Source organism: Apodemus sylvaticus, chromosome 2, assembly GCF_947179515.1.
Source record: "Apodemus sylvaticus chromosome 2, mApoSyl1.1, whole genome shotgun sequence".
NCBI lineage: Eukaryota > Metazoa > Chordata > Mammalia > Rodentia > Muridae > Apodemus > Apodemus sylvaticus.
The window spans coordinates 166,847,662-166,874,160 of NC_067473.1; the positions used below are offsets into that span (position 1 = coordinate 166,847,662).

Below are 26,499 nucleotides of genomic sequence, written 5' to 3' on the forward strand. Positions count from 1 at the left end.
GCACGCACGCCACCATCCTAGCCACCTGACAGACCCAATTAACACTCACAGCTGAGGGGAACTTTGCTCAGACATTGGCCTGCCAGGCTTTTGCCTAGACTCAGGGCCTGTGCAGCTAGGCTAGCCTTGTGTGCACCAACCCGGTTGGGAGTTCCGCTGCCCAGCAGAGTGATCAGAACACAGAAAAGGTCCCTGCAGCATACACCCTCAGCACTCCCTGATGGAGCAAACCAGCACCATCTGGTTCACAGACACAATCTGGGGCAAAGAACACTAGGGCTGAAAGGGCACCCAAGAGGAGAACAGCACATCAGCAATCTGCAACAGGGGAAACCCTGCCATCCAGTATTGCAGAAATAGCCCTAGAGCCTCTCAGGAGGCTGAAACACCAGCCAGAGACAAGACCAATTAGCTCCAGAGAACAAGATAGCAAAGGGCAATCGCAGGAACACTACTAACAGAAATCTAGGCAATATGGCAGCATCTGAACCAAACTCTCCAACATCAGCAAGTCCTGGTTATGCCAACACACCGGAGAAAAAAGATTTGGATTTAAAACCACTGTTCATGATGCTGCTAGAAGAACACAAAAAGGACATGAATGAATCTCTTAAAGAAATACAGGGGAACATGAATAAGCTAGAAACCCGTATAATGGAAACACAAAAATCACTTAAAGAAATGCAAGAGAATAAGGCCCAAGAGATAGAAGCAATAAAGAAGAAAGGCAAAAAAAAAAAAAAAAAAAAAAAAAAAAAAAAAAAAAAAAAAAAAAAACTTAAAGAAATGTAGGAGAACTTGAGTCAACAAGCAGAAGTCATGAAAGAGGAAATATAAAAATCTCTTAAAGAATTACAGGAAAACACAAACAAACAAACGATGGAACTGAGCAAAGCCATCCTGGATCTAAAAACAGAGGTAGAAACAACTAAGAAATCACAAAGGGAGACAACTTTGGAGATAGAAAACCTTGAGAAGAAATCAGGGGCCATAGATGCAAATATAAACAACAGAATACAAGAGATGGAAAAAAGAATCTCAGATGCCGAAGATACCATAGAAACCATTGACTCAGTTGTCAAAGAAAATGCAAAATGCAAAAAGCTTGTATCCCAGAACACCCAGGAAATCCAGGATACAATGAGAAGACCAAACCTAAGGATTATAGGTATAGATGAGAGTGAAGATTTATAACAGAAAGGGCCAGCAAATATCTTCAACAAAATTATGGAAGAAAACTTTCCTAACGTAAAGAGAGAGAGATGCCTATGAATATACAAGAAGCCTACAGAACTCCAAACAGACTGGACCTGAGCACAAATACCTCCCATCACATAATAATCAAAACCCCAAATGCACTAAACAAAGACAGAATATTAACGGCAGTAAGAGAGAAAGGCCAAGTAACATATAAAGGAAGACCTATCAGAATCACACCAGACTTCTCACCAGAGACCATGAAAGCTAGAAGATCCTGGGCAGATCTCATGCAGACTCTAAGAGAAAACAAATGTCAGCCAAGACTACTATACCCAGCAAAACTCTCATTCACCATAGATGGAGAAACCAAGATATTCCAAAACAAAACCAAATTTACACAATATCTTTCCACAAACCCAGCTCTGCAAAGAATAATAGGAGGAAAACTCCAATACAAGGAGGGAAACTACACCCTGGAAAAAGCAAGATAGTTACCTTTCTTCATCAAACCCAAAAGAAGATAACCACTCAAATATAAAAAGAACATCAAAAATGATAGGAAGTAATAATCACTATTCCTTAATATCTCTTAACATCAATGGTCTCAAATCCCCAATAAAAAGACATAGACTAACAGAATGGATAAGGAAACAGGGCCCTACAATTTGCTCCATACAGGAGACACACCTCAGTGTCAACACAAACCCAGCCCTACAAAGGATAATAGGAGGACAACACCAATACAAGGAGGGAAACTTCAACCCGGAAAAAGCAAGATAGTAACCTTTCATCAAACCCAAAAGAAGTTAAGCAATCAAATTTAAAAAATAACGTCAAAAATGATAGGAAGTAACAATCACTATTCCTTAATATCTCTTAACATCAATGGACTTAATGCCCCAATAAAAAGACACAGACTAACTGACTGGATACGTAAACAGGACCCTACATTTTGCTGCTTACAGGAAACACACCTCAGGGTCAAAGACAAACACTACCTTAGAGTAAAAGGCTGGAAGACAATTTTACAAGCAAATGGTCTCAGGAAACAAGCTGGAGTAGCCATTTTAATATCAGATAAAATTGACTTTCAACCCAAAGTCATCAAAAGAGACCCTGAGGGACACTTCTTGCTGGTCAAAGGAAAAATACAAAAAGAAGAACTGTCAATCCTGAATATCTATGCCCCAAATGCAAGGGCACCCTCTTTCGTAAAAGAAACTTTATTAAAACTAAAAGCACACATTGCACCTAACACAATAATTGTGGGTGACTTCAACACTGCACTTTCCTCAATGGACCGATCAGGAAAACAGAAACTAAACAGGGACACAATGAAACTAATTGAAGCTTTGGACCAATTAGATTTAGCAGATATATATAGAACATTCTATCCTAAAACAAAAGAATATACCTTTTTCTCAGCACCTCATGGTACCTTCTCCAAAATCGACCATATAATTGGTCACAAGACAGACTTCAACAAATATAAGAAGATAGAACTCTCAATCCTGAACATCTATGCTCCAAATGCACGGGCACCCTCTTTCGTAAAAGAAACTTTATTAAAGCTCAAAGCACACATTGCACCTAACACAATAATTGTGAGTGACTTCAACACTGCACTTTCCTCAATGGACGGATCAGGAAAACAGAAACTAAACAGGGACACAATGAAACTAATTGAAGCTTTGGACCAATTAGATTTAACAGAAAACTGGGCACCTCACTAACAGCTTAATGACACACCTGAAAGCCCTGGAACAAAAAGAAGCTATTTCACCCAGGAGGAGTAGAAGGCAGGAAATCATCAAACTCAGGGCTGAAATCAATCAATTGAAAACAAAGAGAACCGTACAAAGAATTAACGAATCCAGGAGCTGGTTCTTTGAGAAAATCAAAAAGATAGATAAACCCTTAGCCAGACTGACCAAAGAGCACAGAGAAAGTATCCAAATTAACAAACTTAGAAATGAAAAGGGAGATATAACAACGGAAACTGAGGAAATCCAAAAAATCATCAGAACCTACTACAAGAGCCTATACTCAACACAACTGGAGAATCTGGAGGAAATGGACAATTTCCTTGACAGATACTAAATACCAAAATTAAATCAGGACCAAACAGATCATCTAAACTGTCCCATAACGCCTAAAGCAATAGAAGGAGTCATAGAAAGTCTTCCAACCAAAAAAAGCACAGGACCTGATGGTTTCAGTGCAGAATTCTATCAGACCTTCAAAGAAGACTTAACACCAATACTCTTCAAACTATTACACAAAATAGAAACGGAAGGAACACTACCCAATTCCTTCTATGAAGCCACAATTACTCTGATACCAAAACCACACAAATATCCAACAATGAAAGAGAACTTCAGACCAATTTCCTTTATGAACATTGATGCAAACATACTCAATAAAATTCTTGCCAACCGAATCCAAGAACACATCAAAACAATCATCCACCATGATCAAGTAGGCTTTATCCCAGGAATACAGGGTTGGTTCAATATATGGAAATCCATCAATGCAATCCACTACATAAACAAACTCAAAGAAAAAACCCACATGGTCATTTCATTGGATACTGAAAAAGCATTTGACAAAATTCAGCATCCTTTCATGCTTAAAGTCTTGGAAAGAACAGGAATTCAACGCCCATACCTAAACATAGTAAAAGCAATATACAGCAAACCAGTAGCCAGCATCAAACTAAATGGAGAGAAACTTGAAGCAATCCCACTAAAATCAGGGACTAGACAGGGCCGCCCCCTCTCTCCTTATCTTTTCAATATTGTACTTGAGGTACTAGCTCGGGCAATTCGACAACATAAGGTGGTCAAAGGGATACAAATTGGAAAGGAAGAAGTCAAACTATCATTATTTGCAGATGACATGATAGTCTACCTAAGTGACCCAAAAAACTCCACTAGAGAGCTCCTACAGCTGATAAACAACTTCAGCAAAGTGGCAGGTTATAAAATCAACTCAAGCAAATCAGTGGCCTTCCTATACTCAAAGGATAAGCAGGCTGAGAAAAAATTAGGGAAATGACCCCCTTCACAATAGCCACCAACAGTATAAAGTATCTTGGGGTGACTCTTACCAAACATGTGAAAGATCTGTATGACAAGAACTTCAAGACTCTGAAGAAGGAAATGGAAGAAGACCTCAAAAAATGGGAAAACCTCCCATGCTCATGGATAGGCAGAATCAATATAGTTAAAATGGCCATTTTGCCAAAAGCAATATACAGATTCAATGCAATACCCATCAAAATCCCAACTCAATTCTTCACAGAGTTAGAAAGAGCAATTCTCAAATTCATCTGGAATAACAAAAAACCCAGGATAGCTAAAACTATTCTCAGCAACAAAAGAAATTCTGGGGGAATCAGTATCCCTGACCTCAAGCAACACTACAGAGCAATAGTGTTAAAAACTGCATAGTATTTGTACAGTGACAGGAAGGCAGATCAATGGAACAGGATTGAAGATCCAGAAAAGAACCCACACACCTTTGGCCACTTGATCCTCGACAAAGGGGCTGAAAACATCCAATGGAAAAAAAGATAGCCTTTTCAACAAATGGTGCTGGTTCAACAGGAGGTCAGCAGGCAGAAGAATGCGAATTGATTCATCCTTGTCTCCTTGTACTAAGCTCAAATCCAAATGGATCAAGGACCTTCACATAAAGCCAGACACTTTGAAGCTAATAGAAAAGAAACTAGGGAAGACCCTTGAGGACATCGGTACAGGGAGAAAGTTTCTGAACAGAACACCAATAGCATATGCTCTAAGATCAAGAATTGACAAATGGGACATCATAAAATTACAATGTTTCTGTAAGGCAAAGGACACCATCAAAAGAACGAATCGGCAACCAACAAATTGGGAAAAGATCTTCACCAACCCTACATCCGATACAGGGCTAATATCTAATATATATAAAGAACTCAAGAAGTTAGACTCCAGAAAACCAAACAACCCTATTAAAAATGGGATACAGAGTTAAACAACGAATTCTCACCTGAAGAACTTCAGATGGTGGAGAAGCATCTTAAAAAATGCTCAACTTCATTAATCATTAGGGAAATGCAAATCAAAACAACCCTGAGATTTCACCTTACACCAGTCAGAATGGCTAAGATTAAAAATTCAGGAGACAGCAGGTGTTGGCGAGGATGTGGAGAAAGAGGAAAACTCCTCCACTGCTGGTGGGGTTGCAAATTGGTACAACCACTCTGGAAAGCAGTCTGGCGGTTCCTCCGAAAACTGGGCACCTCACTTCTAGAATATCCTGCTATACCACTCCTAGGCATATACCCAGAGGATTCCCCACCATGGAATAAGGATACATGCTCTACTATGTTCATAGCAGCCCTATTTATAACTGCCAAAATTGGGAAAGAACCCAGATATCCTTCAACAGAACAGTGGATGCAAAAAAATGTGGTATATCTACACAATGGAGTACTATTCAGCCATTAGAAACAATGAATTCATGAAATTCTTAGGCAAATGGATGGAGCTAGAGAACATCATACTAAGTGAGGTAACCCAGACTCAAAAGGTGAATCATGGTATGCATTCACTAATAAGTGGATATTAACCTAGAAAACTAGAATACCCACAACATAATCCACACATCAAATGAGGTACAAGAAGAAAGGAGGAGTGGCCCCTTGTTCTGGAAAGACTCAGTCAAGCAGTATTCAGCAAAACCAGAACGGGGAAGTGGGAAGGGGTGGGTGGGAGGACAGGGGGAAAGAAGGGGGCTTATGGGACTTTTGGGGAGTGGGGGACTAGAAAAAGGGGAAATCATTTGAAATGTAAATAAAAAATATATCGAATAAAAAAAAAAAGAAATTCTGTACCAAAGTTAAAGATAATCACCAAATGATAAAATAAAACTTTTGATCATTCCTTCAAAAAAAAGGGAGTGCTGACTTGCACTTGTACAAAAAAATATAACTGACATCATTCAAGAGATAAAACATTTCTGCCTAGAATCCCAACACCTGAGAGATCATGAGTTTAATGACAGCCTAGGTGAGAAGAATCCCTATCTCACAATATGAACAAAAAATTCAATTTATTTTTAAATTATATAATATTGACTTAACATAAAAATACCTAGGAAACTTGTTAAAGGGCAAACACATAATTATGATATGATTAATTAATGTTTGTATTTCTAAAAACAATTAACAATCATAAAAAATGATAAATGCATGATGTGAAGGCAGAAGGGTAATTCTGAGAATTCAAGGACAAAGGTTGATGGATACTGGAAAATAAGAGACAGGGGAGGATAAAAGATAGGTTAACCAAAACTAAGGAAGTACAAAATGCCTTAAAGAAACCTTCTACTTAGTAAGCTTATAGTGACCAACACAAAATACACTCCATCTTTCCTTGGAGGCTGGAGGGTTTTTTTTTTTTTGTATCTGCAGTTTTGTTTGTGTGTTTGTTTGCTTGCTTGCTTGAGGGGGGACATTTTTTTGCCTTATTCAGGTTTTTACTGTTTTCCTGCTTGCTTGATTTAATTTTTCCTTTTGTGTTCCTTGTGTTTTGTGGAGAGACAGATAACATGACATTGAGTGTGTAGGAAGGTGTGGAACAACAAGTATTCAGTGGGAAGGGAACCTGATCAAAATAAGTGCTATGAAAAAAGTTAATTAAAACATAAAAATTTAACATTAGAAAAGAGTTACACTTACAGAAGATATTTGTTTTTAAACGAAAAACAAAGTGCAAGGAAAAAGATATCTCCAGAGGAATTATTTAATGATCAGGGTGATGACAGAGGTCTCCCATGCAACACAGGCTATTGCTCTTACCTTTGTTTACCATAACTACATGGTAAGGCCGTATTGCTTATGATACTCAACACATTGACATCAAGAAATAGAAAAATCAATCTCAAACCAATATGGAAATCTCTTCTCCCTAGGCTGGCCTGGTTTTTCAGGTTGCATGGGAGAAAAGATATGAGTAGTTTTATCCTGCCCTGGATGTTACATGCTACAATGCTGACCTGCTGAACAAGATATGTTATAGGATAAATAGATGCTTTTTTATTGGAACTGAGGCCTTTACCATAGGAGGCAATCTTGTTTGGTGCTGTAATCCTAATAAAAATCCAAAGATTTAGGGTGGTCACAGGCCTTAGATTGGAATTTGCTACAGCTGCTCTGCTAAGTAGTCATGGGATAAAATGCATTCTTCACATTTATAGTTATGGCCTAGACCAGGGCTGCTCTCCATCAGAGAAGCTTCTTTATACAGTGAGTCATAGTCCATGCAGTGTGGCAGAATTGGTCAAAGGGCTTAATAGAAGCATTTATGTGCTCAGCCCAAAAAAAGACTTCTACATCAATTTCTCCCTCTCCATACAACCAGAAAGACTCAGGGAAGAGAACATAGAAAGAATGTAAAAACTACAGTGGGGAAAGAGCTCTGTGAAATGCAGGCACTGGACATGATGAAATTTCTTCAGGATTACTTCTTCTTAAGAAATCACTATTGTTTGCTAATAGGTCTTGACAAAAGGGAGATTCAATTCTTTATTGAGGATGTGGCCACTTGTGGGGTTCCTAATTCTAGTAGATAACCTATAACCGTGCACATATGGATAGTTAATTACAAGGGCATGACTTAGCAGGACACATGCTAGACCTTTATTGGGAGTAGGACATGATATTTTCATCTTTTTTGATATATATGGACTACTAAGATATATATATAATTATAATTATTATTATTATTAATAAAAATAATCAGTGACCAGTTTTCTACCTGATCATAAAAAAATAAAAAATTTGAAATTTACACAAGACAACACCTTGAAATAGAAGGTAGGCATACATATGTATATGCATATAAAATGTTCTTATATTTATGAATAACCAATAATTATATAAACTAACAACAGTAAAAAATGTCATATGAGTGTCTGAGAGACTCAGGTTCAATGTGTCTGCCATCATCATTCAGTCACTTCACACAATCACAAGTTGTTGACTTTCTAGCAGCATGTACATTTTAAGACACTTTGTGTCAGTTCTTTGAACATACACCTCCCCTCTGTAACACTTGCTCAGAGACTGACTTACGCAAATTGTCTTTATCCATGAGCTCATAGAAAATAAGGAAGACCATGTGAAAATACAGAAAGGTCTTTGAAGGTCTTTGCACACAAATCTCCCAGTACACACACCAAGTGTTAGAATCTGAAGGGTCCAGAAACTCACAGTTTATATTGGCCATTGTCAATCCATGCCCAATCCTTTTTTTTATTATCATATGACAATCCAATCCAGTAACTGTTTCTAAAAACCTGGAGCTGAAGGAACCTCTGTAAGGGAAACAAGACACCTTAAGATGAAATTTGTGTCTGTATGATGAGAGAACAAGCAGGAACATTCCTAGCATTCCTGTGTCATTTTCTAATGTCATATCTTCTTACCACTCAGTCCCACCATGTTCATTTTCTAAAGGACTTCCTACTAGAAGAATATTTATATCAAACTGATGTGACTTCAATAGATTATTTAAAACTTTATGTGTCCAGGCACACTGGGTTTGTGACATGATCTGTGACTTTGTTTCTTAGACTAAGTCTAACTATGTAAAAAAAGGCTGTCCTTGAACTCACAGTCTTCCTGAATAAGGCAGACATTTTTGAGATTTAGCATTCTCTTTGACAGATATAACAATTTTATCTATTGCATCCTCTTTTCCTGAGCTAAACAGAATTCTCAACAGAGGAATCTTGAATAACCAAGAAGCACATTAAATAAATGGTCAAAGTACTTATCCATCAGGGAAATGCAAAATAGAATAACTCTGACAACCCATCTTTTACCAATGGGAATGGATAAGATAAAAAAGTCAAGTATAGCACTTGCCAGGCAATGATGTTCAGCAAAGGGAACACTCCTCCATTGCTGGTGGGAGCAAAAACCTGTACAACCACTTTAGAAATGAATTTAGTGGTTTCACAGAAAATTCACAATAGTTCTACCTCAAGATCCAACTATATCACTATGGAGCATATAGCCAAAAAATGCTTGACGATCCCACAAAGCACTTTCTCAGCTTTATTCATAGCAGGTTTATTTGTAATAGCCACATATTGGAAACAACTTAGATTTCCCTCAACTGAAGAATGGATAAAGAATGTGGTACATCTACACAATGGAATATTATTTAGATATGAGAAACAGAGACATCATGAGTTGTGCAGGCAAATGGATAGAACTTGAAAAGATTATCCTGAGTGATGTAACCAAGTTCCTAAAGGACATGCATGGTATGTATTCACTTATAAGTAGATATTAGCCATAAAACACATGCTGCCCATGCCATAATCCACAGACACAAGGAGGCTGGACAGGAAGAAGGGCACAAGCAAGGATGCTAGAGTCTCACTTGGAAGAGGAATTGAATGGTCATACAAAGCAAATGGAGGGAGGAACGGGGAGGGAGAAGACATGCAGAGGGTAGTGGGAGTGCATGGTCATGTGTGGGGAGGGGTGATAGGATGTGCTGATGGTCAAGAGAATGAATGGGAATCTGCAACTGATGGGGGAGGTGGCAGAGGATATCTCCAGGATGAGATAGAGACAAGTGTAAGTGAGGTACACATGAATCAATAGGGGTGTCATTTGGTTTGACTCACAAAATTCTGGATATGGAGCTGGGGGAGGCTGCCTCTTGTGGCCAGGTAATATCCTGGGGAAGTGATAGGATTTTGATTAGGATTACAGCACCAAACAAGATTGCCTCCTATGGTAAAGGCCTCAGTTCCAATAAAAAAGCATCTATTTATGCTATAACATATCTTGTTCAGCAGGTCAGCATTGTAGCATGTAACATCCAGGGCAGGATAAAACTACTCATATCTCTTCTCCCATGCAACCTGAAAAATCCACCAATCCACCCACAGTACATTCCACCCAAAATTTATCCTATCTAAAAGAAATGCAGGGTTTGGTGATGGAGCAAGACTGAGGGAAGAACCAACCAATAACTGATTCAACTTGAGACCCATGCCACGAAAAGCACTAATCCCAGAACCTATTAATCATACTCTGCTATGCTTGTAGACAGGAATCTAGCATGGCTGTCCTCTGAAATCCCACACAGCTGCTGACTCATACAGATACAGATGTCCATACCAGAAAATAGACAGAGCTTGGGGACTCATGAAAGGATAGGAGGAAGGATTGTGGGCCCTGAAGGGAATAGGAACTCCACAGGAAATCCAACAGAATCAACTAACCAGGAAACTTGGGGAATCTCAGAAACTAAATCACCAAACAAAGAACATACAAGAGGCTGGAACTATGCTTCCCTTTACAAGAGAAACTTGGTCTTCATGTGGCTCCTGAACAACTGGAGGAGGCAATATCCCAAAATCTGTTACCTGTGCATGGTTATGTTCTTCTAACTAGGCTGCCTTGTCTGGCTCACTGGGGGAGGATGCACCTATCCTCATGGAGAACTGATGTGCCAGGGTGAGTGGATACCAAAGAAGTCCCTCCCTCAGAGAAGATGTGGTTGGAGATGGGGTATGGATTAATAGAGGTAGTGTCCAAGAAAGGGGATATGGGCAGTACAGAAAAATGAATAAGTAAATTAATCAGAATAGCAATAATATTAAATAAAATAGTGGTTATGTTTACTGTACCAAATGGAAAATTACACCATTATTTTGCATTAAAAATCCTTGTATATTGTTATACTGTGTATTAAATTGATGTATAAATATAGCACTGTGTTGTAATTAACAAAGGTTTCAACGTGGTCATGCAATTATATCTCTAGAAAAGTATAGTCTTTATATTTGAAGAGACTTCACTAATAATAATTTAAACAGGAAATGTCAGAATCTTGGAGATTCTGCTTTCATTTAAATAACCTTTCTGAACATGGATTTCTTTTTAACAAAAAAAGAATACTATGCAGTATAGATTATTGGCAGTTTCATCAGGGAAAGACATGCTTTCTTAGGGACTCTCTTGAAGACTCCAGAGTAATGGTGGAAATTGAAAGAGACAAGCATCTCTTAAGTAACAAGTCTCCTCTTAACAGACCTGTGTCCCATACTTTTGCTAACATTATAAGAAAATCATATACAAATGAAGAAAAGAAAACAGGATTCAGTATCTCATTATTAAGGGTTAAAGGCCAAGTCTAAGAGAATAAAGGGGCAAGAAAGATTCTACAGTACCAGTTCATCCTCATCATCTATCTTCAGAAGAGATAGCTTGTAATTCACACAAATCTGTTTACATCCACTCCATGTTTTTCTGTCCATGATGAAATAATAACATTTTATACCATAGCAGAACCAGTGTCTTTCAACTCCTCTACCTACAACAGATAAGGTAAATTGTTAAACTTATTTTCTCATATTCTGTTACCAGAACAATGTACTTATTAAGCCTCTGTAAAAGACAAAAGGAAAATCTCACTAAACTCAGAATTTGAGATTCTATAATGTCCAGGAAACCCTGTACATCCATGATCCACGCAAACTTGTTAATAACAGTAGAAATACAAAAACAATTTATGTGTCAATCAGGAATGAATCGGTAGAGAAAATGTAGCACATATACACAAAAGAATACTTAAAGGGAAATGAATGAGCCCAGCATAATGACTTGTGCTAATAACCTTAGCACTCCAAAGAAGGAGACAGTAGGGTCACCACCAGTTTTAGGCCACCTTAGGCCAAGTGGAGAATTCCAGTCCAGCCTTGGGTATACAATGTGTTCCAAGTCAACCTGGGCTGAAAGTAACATCATTTCTCACACTGACATCCAAAAGGAGATGCCTATGTATGTTACTGGCATTGATGAACTTGAGAATGGTATGCAAAGTGAAGCACACCAGGTCTACGACCAACTATATGTTTCTACACAGGTCAGGTTTCTAAAATATCCCAGCTCTATATGAAGCAGAGGCTTCTAAGATATCAGGGGCTGGAGAAGTGGCAATGAGCACTTGCTACTCAGAGGAAGATTATCTGATGGAAGAATTCTTGGTCTACATTGTCCCCACACTGGTCCACAAACTACTGTGCACTTAGAATTGTGCCACTGTCTGTCTTACATGCTCTTATGTTAAGAGAAATAAGATACATACAAGGGAGGTTTTGATGTTTATAGTCTGTTGTCCTGATTCTGTTGATACATTAAGTGCTGTGTCCACATGCCCAAATGTTTCAAGTTGAATACATTAAAATGTGTGCAGTTTGTACAACAACGTAATCTCAGTATGAATATTTTCTTTAACGAGGTGCTGGGAATGACCATTCCCTATCAACAAATTTTATCTCAACCTTCACTTTTCTGTGAAGAGTTATCAATGTGTAACTCAGTCTGGCCTCGAGTTTTCTGGGATGTTCATATATTCCTGAAAGTTAGACTTCTCCATCTACAACCTCATAATCTTAGGGATTATGCCTTACAGATAATTAAGTTATTTTAAAGTAATGACACAAAACCATTTACACGGGTCTGGAATACTTTGAAGGTTGTTTTGGAGTTTTTATTTCCTGTCACAAATTCTATAATGTAGATTTTAAATGTATTAATCCTGACATAATGAGAATCACTATATCCTACTATCACAGAGTGGTGAGATACAGGAGCTCTTTGTTATCTCCAAATCCTGAAAAAAATAGTTAATGCTGATTGATAAACTGTTTCAGTTAAAGGTGTCAAGTCACACTGGCAGGTAAGAAATATTCCTGTGACACTTGATATTGTCATCTTTCCAGCTTCATTCACTGTGTTACCGGCAGAATTGCAAAGTGTACATACCAAAGCATAACTCCCTTGTCTGTTTCAAGGATGGTCTCTTTGTTATAAATAGTCCAACTCTCCCAAAATATGTCAGATGGAAAGATACACACATGGGCACACAAATACACACACACACACACACACACACACACGCACACACATCGTTGTTTGTATAACTGCACCCATGTAAATGTTCTAAGTCCCTTTTAGCATAAATAGTTGATAAATACACTCTTACTAAAAGGATCCATGTTCTGTCAGCAACAAACTTGAAGACTCATATTTTTGCAAAGACAAAACTATCGAAATTCTCAGGGGTACTGATTTGTAATTCAATCCCCAGCAAGCAATAGGTATACCAAACACACATTTGCTTCTAGAAACTTTAAGATTCTCTTAATCCAAACATGGATTTCTAGATTTCCATGTCCCCAAATGAAAAAAGAAATGATTAACCCTGATTAACTTAAGCTGTTGGTTGTACTTCAAAGCTTCCAGAAAATAAGCAATAGATTATAATGTAATTCTGTATTCATAGTCCTCCCACACTATATTACCTGTGTGCTGTGAGGAATCCAAATCAGTCTTGGTTTCACTGTACCATCTGCTCTGTTCTCTGTTGAGGGATTCCAGAAGATTGTTGCCTTCACTACACTCTATAGTCTTATTTTTCAGCAGTTCTTCCTTTAAGTTGACATCATTTTGCATGGTGCTACAGTTATGGTGGAGGTTGGTCACAGTTTCCTGCAGTTCATGTTTTTCTTGACTATACTGAAAACCTAAATTGGTCAAGGATATTATATCAAAATGTTTATAGGAAGTACATATTGAACTTTAGAGGAAAAACCTCATGTTGACAACCTACACATACAATTATTTTTGTTGGCTCTTTAACATGTATATATTAGCACATCAATTAACTCAGTATAGACACACATACATCAATTTCTCTAAGGTAAGTAGACTGTAAAATAAATAATACAGCTCAATAAAATTTGGTGTAGGTAACTTCCAATCACTTCATTTTTGCAGCACAAATTTACAAATAATTACATAAGTAAAATATTCCATGAATACTTAATAAATCATGAAAATTTGAACTAAAAAAGTAAATGGCACAATTCTTATTGGAGCATATGGAATGCAATATATCCACATACATAACTATGTTTAGCACATCCTGGAAATGATTTCCTCTGAAAATGTGGAGAAATTCAATAAAGTTTAACCTTTAATGTCTCTGTACAGATGAAGTCTTTTTACTTAAGCATTATCTCAATACACTAAAGAAATAGGAAAAGGTCATTAATTTTTTTGCATAACTGTTTTTCACAAAATGTTTATGTAAGATTATCACTTAAGATTAGAAAGCAGATTATCACCAAGTCCCTAGAAGGAACACAATCAAAAATGAGACAAAACCGGGCAACTCCCAACAGCCCCAGAGCTAACACATTAGGTGTATGAGAACAGGACATTGTAATGAGTCAGGAAAAAAAAATATTAAAGTCCAGATATTCTGACTCATCACTAATTATATGCAGGTTAATGGACAGCATGTGTAACTGCATAGTTTGTGTCTAAAGCTATTCTTTAGGTGGAATGTCAAACAAGATGTATCTCAATTACTCACTGTTTTTCACCAACACTGCAACAGTTACCAGCAGAAAGGCACACAGGATTCCAAAAGCTATCACAATGAGGTGCCGGGGAACAGAGCACTCTTAAATCAACAAAATAAAGCAAGAAAATCATCACCATGAAAATAACACATCTCAATACTAATTACAATTTATGTAGCATGGAAACGTGATAACTTTGCACAAGTGAATGATACAAACTGACTAAACATGTACTCTCAAAATTGTAAATTTCTACCTAAAATACACCCACTGTAGAAATATTATGTGTGCAGTTTCACATCATTTTGAACTTATATTAGCCTTGTCCTTGTATTGTGAATCCTCCTGACTCAACCTAGAAGGAGCTGGGTGACCGGCATGTACCCTCACGCAGTTCTAAAGGACCCCAAGTGCATTCTACAGAAGGCACTGGAGTCATAGATACAATCCAAGTACAAGATAAAAAAGTGAAGCATGCAGTTCACCAAGAAAGATAACTGAGGATGAAGAAGAAGGAAAGAGGGATGGATGTTCTTGAGAACTGGTAGGGATTCACAGCTACTCTGCAACTTATCTGTATACATCCCCATCATTGAAAGGGCCTATAGTTCAACAATCTCTTTTTCCCTATAAGTGTGATTTTGATCTATATAATACTAAACCTTTAGATGTATCTAAGACATTTGAAATCTGAAACTCATGTCTTTGATTAGCACTGCATCAAAGAAGAAAATTATCTCAACTTGGATCATAGCTGTGACCGTATATACAGAGTAAAAATGAGAATAAAAAGTGATATATTTGCTTTTTAATTTATAAGCAAAATTATTCTTTGGTATCTTCAGGAGCTCTAACTGGTGTTTACTCCTTCCTAGATCCACTAACCTGTCATCCCCTCTTCCTTCAGCTGCAACTTAATTTCCAGTAGGAGACTTTCCCTTCTGATGGACAAATATTTTTGCCTTGCTGCATTAGATGTTGGGGATATTTATGACAAAACACTTTCTTCAAGAATGAAAGTGTTGTTCCTAATTTAAAAAACTTCATTTCCTTAGTATTTTGTCTCTCTAGAACATGCAGTATTTTTTCAGACTCGAGTTTTAAAGGTTTCAGAATTCTTCTTGACTAGACTAAATAATACAGATTTTCCTAATGATTTCTCACTTCTTGATTCTCAAAGTTTTTTTCTTTTAGATTCTCATTGTTCTACTCTCTCCATCTGATTTCTGTTGTAACTGGCTAACAACTAAAGAGTAGAAGTACTGGAATAATTTTTTCTTTTTTAAAATTTTAAAACTTGATTGCTATTTAAAGTTAGTTTTGAACAATTTTGTACATGATTACCCTCCAACCAATATACTTTTCTTCTCTCACACTTGTACATAACCAAGCCCAGATGAAACAGAACATTACAGTTTTCCACAGAAGCTAGTAGGATTTTTCTAATTTTACAAGGTTTAAAATGTGTAAAAAGTAATGCAACTTTAGAAACTTAAAGCACTTACCTCTGTGGCCAGCCTCTCTGGGATCCTGAGTCTCCTCCTCGTGCCTCACTTGGTTCTGCAAACCTGAAGGCTTATGAACTCTCACAGTTGAATAAGTGATCTCCTGCTCAATCATCTTGGGAGTATGTAGAGTGTGTTTTCTGTTCAAATATATCTTTGAGTGATTTCTAAAGTAAATGTCACAATGTCTACCTATAGTAAGGTAACTGGATCTGATGATATATTGGGCTGGGAAAGGGTGAGGTTTGACGAACTCACTTAATGATCCAAACACCCTGACTTGGATTGACCCAATTTCCAATACAGGGGAGGATTCATTGTAGGTGTCTATTAAAGTCATTTATGTTTCTAATGGTTCTAGCAATATTAATTGCTAATAAATATGGGAAGAATTAAAAATTTACTATGTCATTCTAATACCGATACAGCCTCTCTGTTCAAAATAGTCAGCACAAAAACTATAAGGTAAAGTTGGTACCCCTAAAAATAACTGAAAACTTTACAATAAATATAATATAATATAATATTCAATATATTAAAATATATAAATATTTTATATAAAATATAAAAATAAATACAATATTGATTTAAAATTATTTACATATTTTGATGAATATTAACTGTTCAGTCTTTTTATTTATACATGACTCTCAGAGTTCTCCAGAAACTAGCTTCAAACAAATTTTGAAGGTTAATACTACAAGTGATCCAACACATGTAATTATCTCTGGGGTTGAAGTCCAAAGCAGCTGAAGGTCCAACCTCTCCACCAGTCATAGTCTACACATTCTTCTCTGTGCTTGGACCTTGTAAATGAATTCAATAACAAATATCCTACTTAATGGGTTAAGCCAGACCCAGAAAGACAAATTCTGAATATTCTCTCTCATCTGAATCTCCTGGATCAAAATGTTCAGAAATGATTTATAACCTTTAGTAATTGCAGCAATCAGGAAAGTAGAAAGGCGGCATGCCGGGCAGGGTGTGGGAGCAACAGCAAGCAGCATAATATATGATATGAAGTTTTAATCTCAAAACAGTCCATATACATAATCATGTCACATATAATATACTCATATATGGTGTTTCAAGAGGAAGCTATATGAAAATAAATTTTGTCACTAGGCAGCATGTGTGAGCTAATGTCCATGAAGGGATACAATCTGATAATAGATATCAATGTATTAGTAAATAGTAAGTATTTGTAATGGACATTAATCTTACATTAATAACTAGGATGAGGACCAGCAGATAATATAGACAAAAAGCTGCACATTGATAACATTCTTATCTAGTTTTTTTAATTTATAAAGATTTCTAAAGCGATAAATTTTTGCCTTATTTTTTGACATAAAAAGAATCCTTCAATTTCAGAATTCTTTTTCAAAATTGTTGTTTATTATTATTGTTCTTGGAATGAGTATGCTCAAGTCAAGGTGCATGTCCAGAAAACAACCTTACAAAGTTTTCTCTCCACCTTCATGTGAGTTCCAGGGATCAAATTCAAGTATTCAGTCAGGCTTGTGTAGCAAGTACATTTACACACTGATCTGTCTTACCTGGTTCATTATTTGTCTTCATACAAATGGATAACATGTAAACATCTGATCTGTTAGAGTTATGAACTCTATAGATCCTTCTACCTTAATTTTTTAGCATACAACACAAGCCACAGCATACTCTGAAAGGAAATACTAGAGCAGAATGGCAGTTTTCGCATGCTGCCAGAGTCAACCAGATCTAACACCACCAACAGGGCTTCCCCATGAATCCCACTCTCATGTCACAACACCTGAAATTCTCTTGAGTATACTTGATAATTTGGTAGAAAATAAAAGCAGCTATTGTTACCTGTGTCACTATCCCGAAGTGATGCTGGTGGAGGAAACTGATCCAATTGGGGAAAACGTTGGCTTGTATTTGTCTGTATACCCGAAGAGGCTCCAAGAGGACAGGCAAAACTAAATTTGCTCTGAGTGGTACTCAACCTCATGATTTTTCTGCCCCTCCTCTTGACCAAAGTGAAAAGAGGAAATTGCTTAATGAAAGCTGATTCTGAGAGCAAAGAAGAGGAGCAACACATTGTGCTAGATGCTGCAAAACAAATGTCCAGAACTGACATTTGAGGACTGATAAGATGAGCACACCTGCAGAGAGAGCAACGCCAGGATCCTTAGCAAAACCACCAGGGAAAAAAAGGGACTGGGAATGCTCTGCTCCTAGTTTTGTAATACGCTGTTATAATTTTCTCTTATTTTACTATTTTTTAAGTTTACTCCTTGATTTTGAATTATGCTAATAGCATTTTGAAGTATGTATTAGGAAAGCCTTTAAAGCACTCCCGTTTCCACGGGTAAAGTCTTCCATTACACTCTTGTAACTTTTGAATCATACATAATATTTACTGTGAACATTGATGTCACCATATATGGAGTGGTTTTACTGCTGATGTTTTCACAGTGTTGGAAACTTGAATTCAAGACAATGAGCATGCTCAGTAAATGCTCTTCCTCTGAACTACAGACTCAGGCCTCGGTTTTGTTTTGTACTGGTCTTTTGTTTTTGATTTGTTTGCTTGTTTGTTTGTTCGTTCTTCTTCTTGTTTGAGATAGTTGTTGTATCTTGCTATGTAGCATGAGCTGGCCTCACACTCACAGTCCTTGGGCCTCACTCTTTTCTGTCTTAGATTTACAGCTTTATACCTATATACCAATATACACTATTTTTCTGATAGATAATTTTCTAATACAAAATAAACATTTCATCATTTTAAAAAGATTAAAAGATTAAAAAGATTAAAAGATCTCAAGATTGTTAAAGCCATATGTACTTATTAAGCATTTATATACATCATAAATTAATTAGATAATCCTCAACTTCTGAACTATCTAGTTGTTTTATGGTATTTTGTTGTAATTAGTTTAAAATTTTCATGGGATATACTTTAGAATATACTAAGAAAGACATTTTATACATGAAGTCATGAGCTTCAAGGAGATATACATTTAACAAACTCCAATATAGATCATCACATGATTATTAGTTAATTTACACTCCACCAGTTGGCATGAAATTATTCACAGTTGATTTTATAAGGATGAGATGAGGTGATTTTTTTTTCTTCTATGAGTTTTGCTCGTGGGTTTTTTTGATGAGAATTCCTGTAAAGAAATTGTTTCAGCAATGACTGAGTTAAACTACAGAGAAGTGGGGACATTGTCATGTTTTGGTCTAGGGACTTATCATTTTACCAGAGGCTAGCTCTAGCATGCTAAGTTCCCTGTGTCAGAACTAACATCTTGTGACTAATAGATAAAAACTTCACGAAATCTATGAACAGATGGTCAGGAGCGACCATGAGGCTGCTGGGAATTAAACTCAGGGCCTCTGGAAGAGAAAACACTGGTCTTAACCCCTGAGCCATCTCTCCATCCCCTTAAAAAGAAGATTTATTTTATTTATGAGTACACTGTAGATGTCTTCAGACACAGCAGAATGGGGCATCAGATTCCATTACAGATGGTTGTAAGTCACCATGTGGTTGCTGGTAATTGAACTAAGGATCTCTAGAAGAGAGGGCAGTGCTCTTAACCCTGAGCCCTTTCTCCAGCACCCCAGGATAGCAAAAACTATTCTAAACAATGAAAGAACTTCTGGGGAAATCACCATTCCCTGACCTCAAGCTATACTATAGACCAATAGTTATAAAAATAAAAAAAAAGCTACATGTTATTAGTACAGAAAGAGGCAAGTAGATCAATGGAATAGAATTGAAGACCCAGAAATGAACCCACACACTTGATCACTTGGTCACTTGATCTTTGACAAAGGAGCTAAAACCATTCAGTGGAAAAAAGACAATTTTCAACAAATGGTGCTGATTCAGCTGGCAGCTGCATGTAGAAGAATGCAAATTGATCCATACTATTTCTCCTTGCACAAAGCTCAAGTCCAAGTAGAACAACACCTCCACATAAAACAAGATATACTGAATCTAATAGAAGAGGTGGGTAAGAGCCTTGGATACTAGGGCACAGGGGAAAACTTTCTAAACAGAACACCAATGGCTTATGCTCTAAGATCAACAATTGACAAATGAGAACTCATAAAATTGAAAAGCTTCTGTAAAACAAGAACATTATCAATAGGACAAAATAGCAATCCACAGATTAAGAAAAGATATTTACCAACCCTGCATCCAATAGACGGCTAATACCCAAAATATACAAAGAACTCAAGAAGGCAGACTCCAGAGAAGCAAATGATGCTATTGAAAAGTGGAGTAGAGAACTAAATAGAGAATTCTCAACTCAGGAATCTTGAATAGCTGAGAAACACTTAAAGAAATGTTCAACATCCTTAGTCACCAGGGAAATGCAAATCAAAATGACTCTGAGATTCTACCTCACACCAGTCAGAATGGCTAAATTCAAAAACTCAAGTAACAGCAGATGCTGGAGAGGATGTGCATAAAGAGGAGCACTCCCCCATTGATGGTGAGATTGAAAGTTGGTACAACCACGTGGGACTGTTAAAGGTAGCCTGGTTTCTGGTTGACCTACATTAAAACCCCAGAGACCCAGCAGATAACTCTGCGAGGAATGGTAGGAATTAGTCATGCTCCTAGACACTAGGCTCCTGACAGGAGGCCACAGCTCTCCACTCCGTAGTTTTGTGGCTATCAGTCACAAAGCATCAAGAGAGAGCTCCATTTTTAATGAGGTACCTAAAGCCCTGATGGGCTTAGTCAATTAATCTCTCCTTCCCAGACACTATTCCCTGCAAAACGTATTTAAACTCAGTCCTGCTCTGAGAAAGTAGGGTATGGTTTCACTCATCACAACTCTCTACCACGACAATAAATGCTTTAAAACTATGGAATGCCTCTTCTTATCATGATCCACCATGCTGGAACATTGGAGCAGGTCTTCCTCTGAAGAGCTATGTCTAATCTCATGCAGTAGACATGCACTCTCAGGCAAGGTCTCTACCAAGCCTAGCCACCCACTGAGCAAGCCAAGGACTCTCTCCTCCCTGCACAAACCAGCTGAAGAGCCAGCTCAAGTGGCCCCCATTCCTTTTTCAGCTCTTCAGCAGCATCCAGTGGTGTCTGGGGTGTTCATGAGCCTGATAACCTGTCATTCTCAACCTCCCTGTAAGTCAGAACCCTGATCCAACTCCAACAGATCCCCAGGGACCTCAAACTGTATTTCCCCACCTGCAGCATGGGGTCCCGCAGCTGCAATGGCATGAGTGTCTGTGCAGCCAAAACTTTCGGAGTCCACTTTGCCCAGTGCCGAAAACCTGGGCCAGATGTGGGTCACCTTTTAACCCATAAAACCACTCTAGAAATCAGTCTGGCACTTCCTCAGAAAACTGGGCATAATATTACCCGAGGACCAGGCCACACCACCCTTGAGCATATACCCAAAAGATGCTCTAACATATAACAAGGACACATGTTCCACTATGTTCATAGCAGCCTTAATTATAATAGCCAAATGCTGGAAACAACCCAAATATCCCTCAACAGAAGAATAGATACAGAAAATGAGTACATACACACAATGGATTGCTATGCAGCAATTAAAACAATGACTTCATGAAATTAATAGGCAACTGGATAAAACTTGAAAATATCACCCTGAGTGAGGTAACCCAGACACCAAGAAACACATGGAAGGACAGGGATAATAAATGTAACAGATATTCAAGGAAGGGCCAAGTGGGGAACGGCCCCACCTGGGGATACATTATGTCTGAAGACACCAAATTCAACACTGTTGCTATGGGCAAGAGGTGACCGGAACCAAGTGTGGCAGTTCCTGAGAGAGGTCTGGCCAGCAACTGACCAAAGCAGACATGGATACTTGGAGCCAACCATCAGGTTAAACTCAGGGAACCTGGTGGACTAGCTGGCAGGACTGGAGGAACAGAGGGGGATTGCAAACCCATTGTAAGAACAAAATAGTCTGTCCTGAACACCCAGTTCTCCCAGAGTCTAGATCACCAACCAGAAGTCCTATAAAGGGATCTTTGGCTCCAAATACATACATAGCAGAGGATGGCCTTTCCTGAAAGCAACGGGAAAAGAGGCTCTTGGTTCCAGGGATGTCTGATGCCATGGAGTAGGGAGATGCTGGTACATTGGGGTAGGAGAGTGCACGGTCATACAGGGAAAAGGGAAGGGGGAGCTGATGGGATGGGGGTTCGAGGGATAGCTGGAAAGTGGGATGTCATGGAATGGAGGGTTGGTGGAGTGTGTAAACAGGAAATGGAATATCATTTGTAATGAATGGAATGATTAATAATAAAAAAAGAAAAAAGAAAGAAAAAAGAAAAAGAAGCCTATGAACATAGCCTACCACAGCCAGAAAACTAAGAATGTCCACTGATGACATATAGAGAAGAATCCCCCATCTTGCTGTAACCACCTCTCTAATGCATCCACCAATGTATGCTGAATTTCCCTGTATTTGTGACATTCTAGGTCCTCATCTGGAAGTCAGCATGTAGAAAAATACAAATTGACCCATTCTTATCTCCTTGTACAAAGCTCAAGTCCAAGTGGATCAAGGGCCTTCACATAAAACCAGACACTCTGAAGCTTATAGAGGAAAAAGTGGGGAAGAGCCTTGAACACATGGGCAGAGGGGAAATTTTCCTGAACAGAATATCAATGGCTTATGCACTAAAAGTAAGAATCAACAAATGAGACCTCATAAAACTGCAAAGCTTCTGTAGGGCAAAAGTCACTGTCAATTGGACAAAACAACCAACAAATTGGGAAAAGATCTTTACCAATCCTACATCTGATAGAGGGCTAATATCCAATGTATACAAAGAACTGAAGAAGTTAGACTCCAGAGAGTCAAATAGCCCTATTAAAAATGGGGTACAGAGCTAAACAGAGAATTCTCAACAAAGGAAACTCAAATAACATGAAGCACCTAAAGAAATGTTCAGCATCCTTAGTTATCAGGGAAATGCAAATCAAAACAGCACTGAGATTCCACCTCACATGAGGCAGAATGGCTAAGATGAAAAACTCGGGGGACATCAGTGCTGGAGTTGATGTGGGGAAAGAGGAACACTTCTCCATTGCTGGTGGGATTGCAAGCTGGTAAAACCACTCTGGGAATCAGATTGGTGGTTCCTCAGAAAATTAAACATACTACTACCTGAAAACCCAGCTATATCACTCCTGGGCATATACCCAGAAGTTGCTTAAGGACACATGCTCCACTATGTTCAGACCAGCTTTTTATAATAGCCAAAAGCTGGAAAGAACCCAGATGTCCTTCAACAAAGGAATGGATACAGAAAATGTGGTACATTTACAAAATGGAGTACTACTCAGCTATTAAAAACAATGAATTCATGAAATTCTTATGTAAATGGACGGAACTAAAGTGTCATCCTGAGTAAGGTAATCACAAAAGAACACACGTGGTATGTACTCACTGATAAGTGGATATTGGCTCAAAAGCTCAGAATATACAAAAAACAATCACTGACCACAGGAAGCTAAAGAAGGAGGAAGACCAATGTGTGAGTACTTTGTTTTTAATGAGAAAGGGAACAAAATACTCACAGGTGCAATTATAGAGACAACGTGTGAAGCAGAGACTGAAGGAAAGGCCACCCAGAGACTGGGGATTCATCCTACAGTTACCAAACCCTAACACTATTGTGGATGCCAAGAAGTGCTTGCCGAAAGGAACCTGTTATAGTTGTCTTCAGAGGGGCCCTACCAGAACCTTACAGATACAGAAGCAGATTTTAGCAGCCAACCATTGGGCAGAGAATGGAGTCCCCAATGGAGGAGTTGGGGGGAGAACTGGAGGAGTTGAAGGAGTTTGCAGCCACATGGGAAGAATGATGATGTCGGCCAACCTAATCCCCACCCACAGGGTTCCCAGGGACTAAGCTATCAACCAAAGGGTACACATGGTTCCAGCCACAAGCATAGTGGAGGAATGCCTTGTCAGGAATCATTGGGAGGAGAGGTCCTTGTTCCTTTGAAGGCTTGATAGATGCCCCAGCATGGGGAATCAAGGGGTGGTAGGTGGGAGTGGGTTGGGCAGAGGGCCCTCTTCTTGGACATAGGGGGTGGGATGATGGGTTGGAGGTTTTCTGGGAGGGGAGAAACTGGAAAATGTATAACATTTGAAATGTTAATGAAGAACATATTCAATTAAAAATATAACTACAAAACTTCATGAAACTGCTTCCACATTGTAGCTAGGAGCCATTGTCACCCAAAATGATTCCAGAATATGCTATTGCTTATTTCTTTTAAGGGGAAAGATGGTTTTTGCATCAATAGCTCTCCATTCATAACTCTTGCTGTGCACATTACTAGTGATGTTGCTCATGTTGAGGAATTTAGACACTTCATTGGGACTGAGGGTGCAGTTCAGGACAGGAGATGTACAAAGTCCTGACCTCATACAACAAAGTAATCATAATAATAACAATAATATTACAAATGACAGTGATAGTAACAAAAACAATGATAATAATGATAAAGAGAGGAAGTAAAAAGATTATTTGATTTCAATAGTTTTTTGCCATGAACTCACCCTATTTAGAATATGTTCAAGTCTCTCAATTTGACTGTACTTTCATTTGATTGTAGATTTTCCAACTGGCTGCCTTGTTTTCAATTAAAATAATTTAAATTGTTCTTCAAAGTAAGTGGCTGAGGTTAACCAAACACTAAGAAATGGTGGATGGCTTGAAACTTAGAAGAGAAACTGAAGATGCAGTGACAAGTCCTGTGCCTGATAGAGTAGGGCTGAAGAGATTCTCTCCTCCATTACTAACTTCCAGCCAGCTTTGAATCACCACTGATAAGAGGCTTCCTTATTTCCTTTTAACTCTGACTTCCAATGTCTTCTCGCACTTCTTAATCTTCTCATGTCCTTACCAAAAGACTGTGCTGCCTGTGTCTTGGATGATGAGGTTTTGTCTCATAAAATTGTTCCATTTATAGACTTAAAGAAAAAAAACAACTTTTATCTTAAACATTATTTTTTCATGAGTGTGTATGTGTGTGAATGTGTATTTGATAGAGGACAGAAAGAAAGAGAGGAGAGAGAGAAGAGAAAAAGAGAGAGAGGAGAGAGGAGAGAAAGAGGCAGACAGAGAGACATAGACAGAGAGACAGAGAGTTAGAGACAGACAGACAGACAGACACACAGACAGTATTTGAGTACATAGATGCCATGTGATGTATATGGTGGTCAAACAAATACTTTGGGGAGTTAGTTCTTTTCTTCTACAGAGTATTCCATGGATCAAATATGGGGATGTCATTAGGCTTTGTGTGCCCAGTGCTCTTACACTCTGAAATATTTCAAAAGTCCAATTTGTGGTTCTTTAACCCAAATATCTCTGAGTCACCACTCAAGTCTGCCATTATCATGCACCTGAAAGAGTTGACAGACATTAAATCATCTCAACTGTGTAAGAAAAGTTCCAAGGATGCAGTGTAGATGCTTCCATAATATCACCAGTCTCTTTTGTCTCTACCCCCTTGCCCTGGGAAAATCCCTGTATTCCCCCACACACACACATATCTTCTCTTGGAGGACATGAAAAGTGGGGTGGAGGAGCAGCAGTGTTGAAGAAAGTGGTCACAGTGTCCCAGTGCAGGCTTGTGATTTCTCAGCTTTCCACAGGAAAGGCGTTGAAGAAGTCAGGTGACATACTTAAGGATCCAGAATAACAAACTCAGGACCCATGCTCTAAATACATCATTAAAGCATGCACAGAATAGTAATACAATGAGAAGGTCCTGGGTTTTTGTTTTCCACAAAGTTGGAATCTGGGAGCTTGGGAGACATGAGTGGAAACACAAACCCAAGTTTTTGTGACTTCATGTAAGTCCCATCATTCACAAATTCCTTGACCACAAAAAATCAGAAAAACCATGTTTTTACAAGGTTGCTGTGAAGATTTAATAAGACGCACAAGTAACTTTTTGTTTTGTTCTGTCTGAGACAGGGTTTCACTATTTAATCCTGCCTGACCTGAAACAAACCATGTTGACCTAGTTGGCCTCAAAATCGGAGAGAGTGCCTGCATCTGTTTCCCAAGTGCTGGTATTAAATTGCTGAATCACCACATGCAGCTTCCATTTAAGTTTTAATCATAGCCTGGCAAATGGACTGTAAATTGCACTCAGCATTAAACATTATTATTTCCAGAGAAATACTCCAATCTTTGCTTAGCATGTAAATCTGAACAAAACACTGAATCTTCAATCCTGTGTTTTCAGGGGGTCATCAAGTATGTGTCACCTACTTCCAAGGTTTGGACTAACTGCAATCAGGAATATAGACAG

The 26,499-nt window shown here is 38.2% G+C and overlaps 1 protein-coding gene across 3 annotated transcripts in view; it reads right to left on the reverse strand.

The window, feature by feature from the left end:
* LOC127679307 (killer cell lectin-like receptor 5) overlaps positions 1 to 18,219 on the reverse strand; it is a 29,008-nt gene extending 10,789 nt beyond the window's left edge. Inside the window, exons 1-7 of one of the 3 annotated variants that reach the window (XM_052175074.1) lie at positions 18,000 to 18,219; positions 16,149 to 16,288; positions 14,655 to 14,744; positions 13,579 to 13,800; positions 11,443 to 11,585; positions 9,889 to 9,941; positions 8,459 to 8,562 (exon numbers count right to left, since the gene is read on the reverse strand). In XM_052175074.1, the coding sequence (XP_052031034.1) occupies positions 8,459 to 8,562; positions 9,889 to 9,941; positions 11,443 to 11,585; positions 13,579 to 13,800; positions 14,655 to 14,744; positions 16,149 to 16,263 (727 nt within the window). In that variant the 5' untranslated portion in view covers positions 16,264 to 16,288; positions 18,000 to 18,219. The remainder of the gene's footprint in view (positions 1 to 8,458; positions 8,563 to 9,888; positions 9,942 to 11,442; positions 11,586 to 13,578; positions 13,801 to 14,654; positions 14,745 to 16,148; positions 16,289 to 17,999) is intronic. The other 2 variants (XM_052175072.1, XM_052175075.1) reach the window with 2 other exon arrangements.
* Positions 18,220 to 26,499: the final 8,280 nt, after the last annotated feature.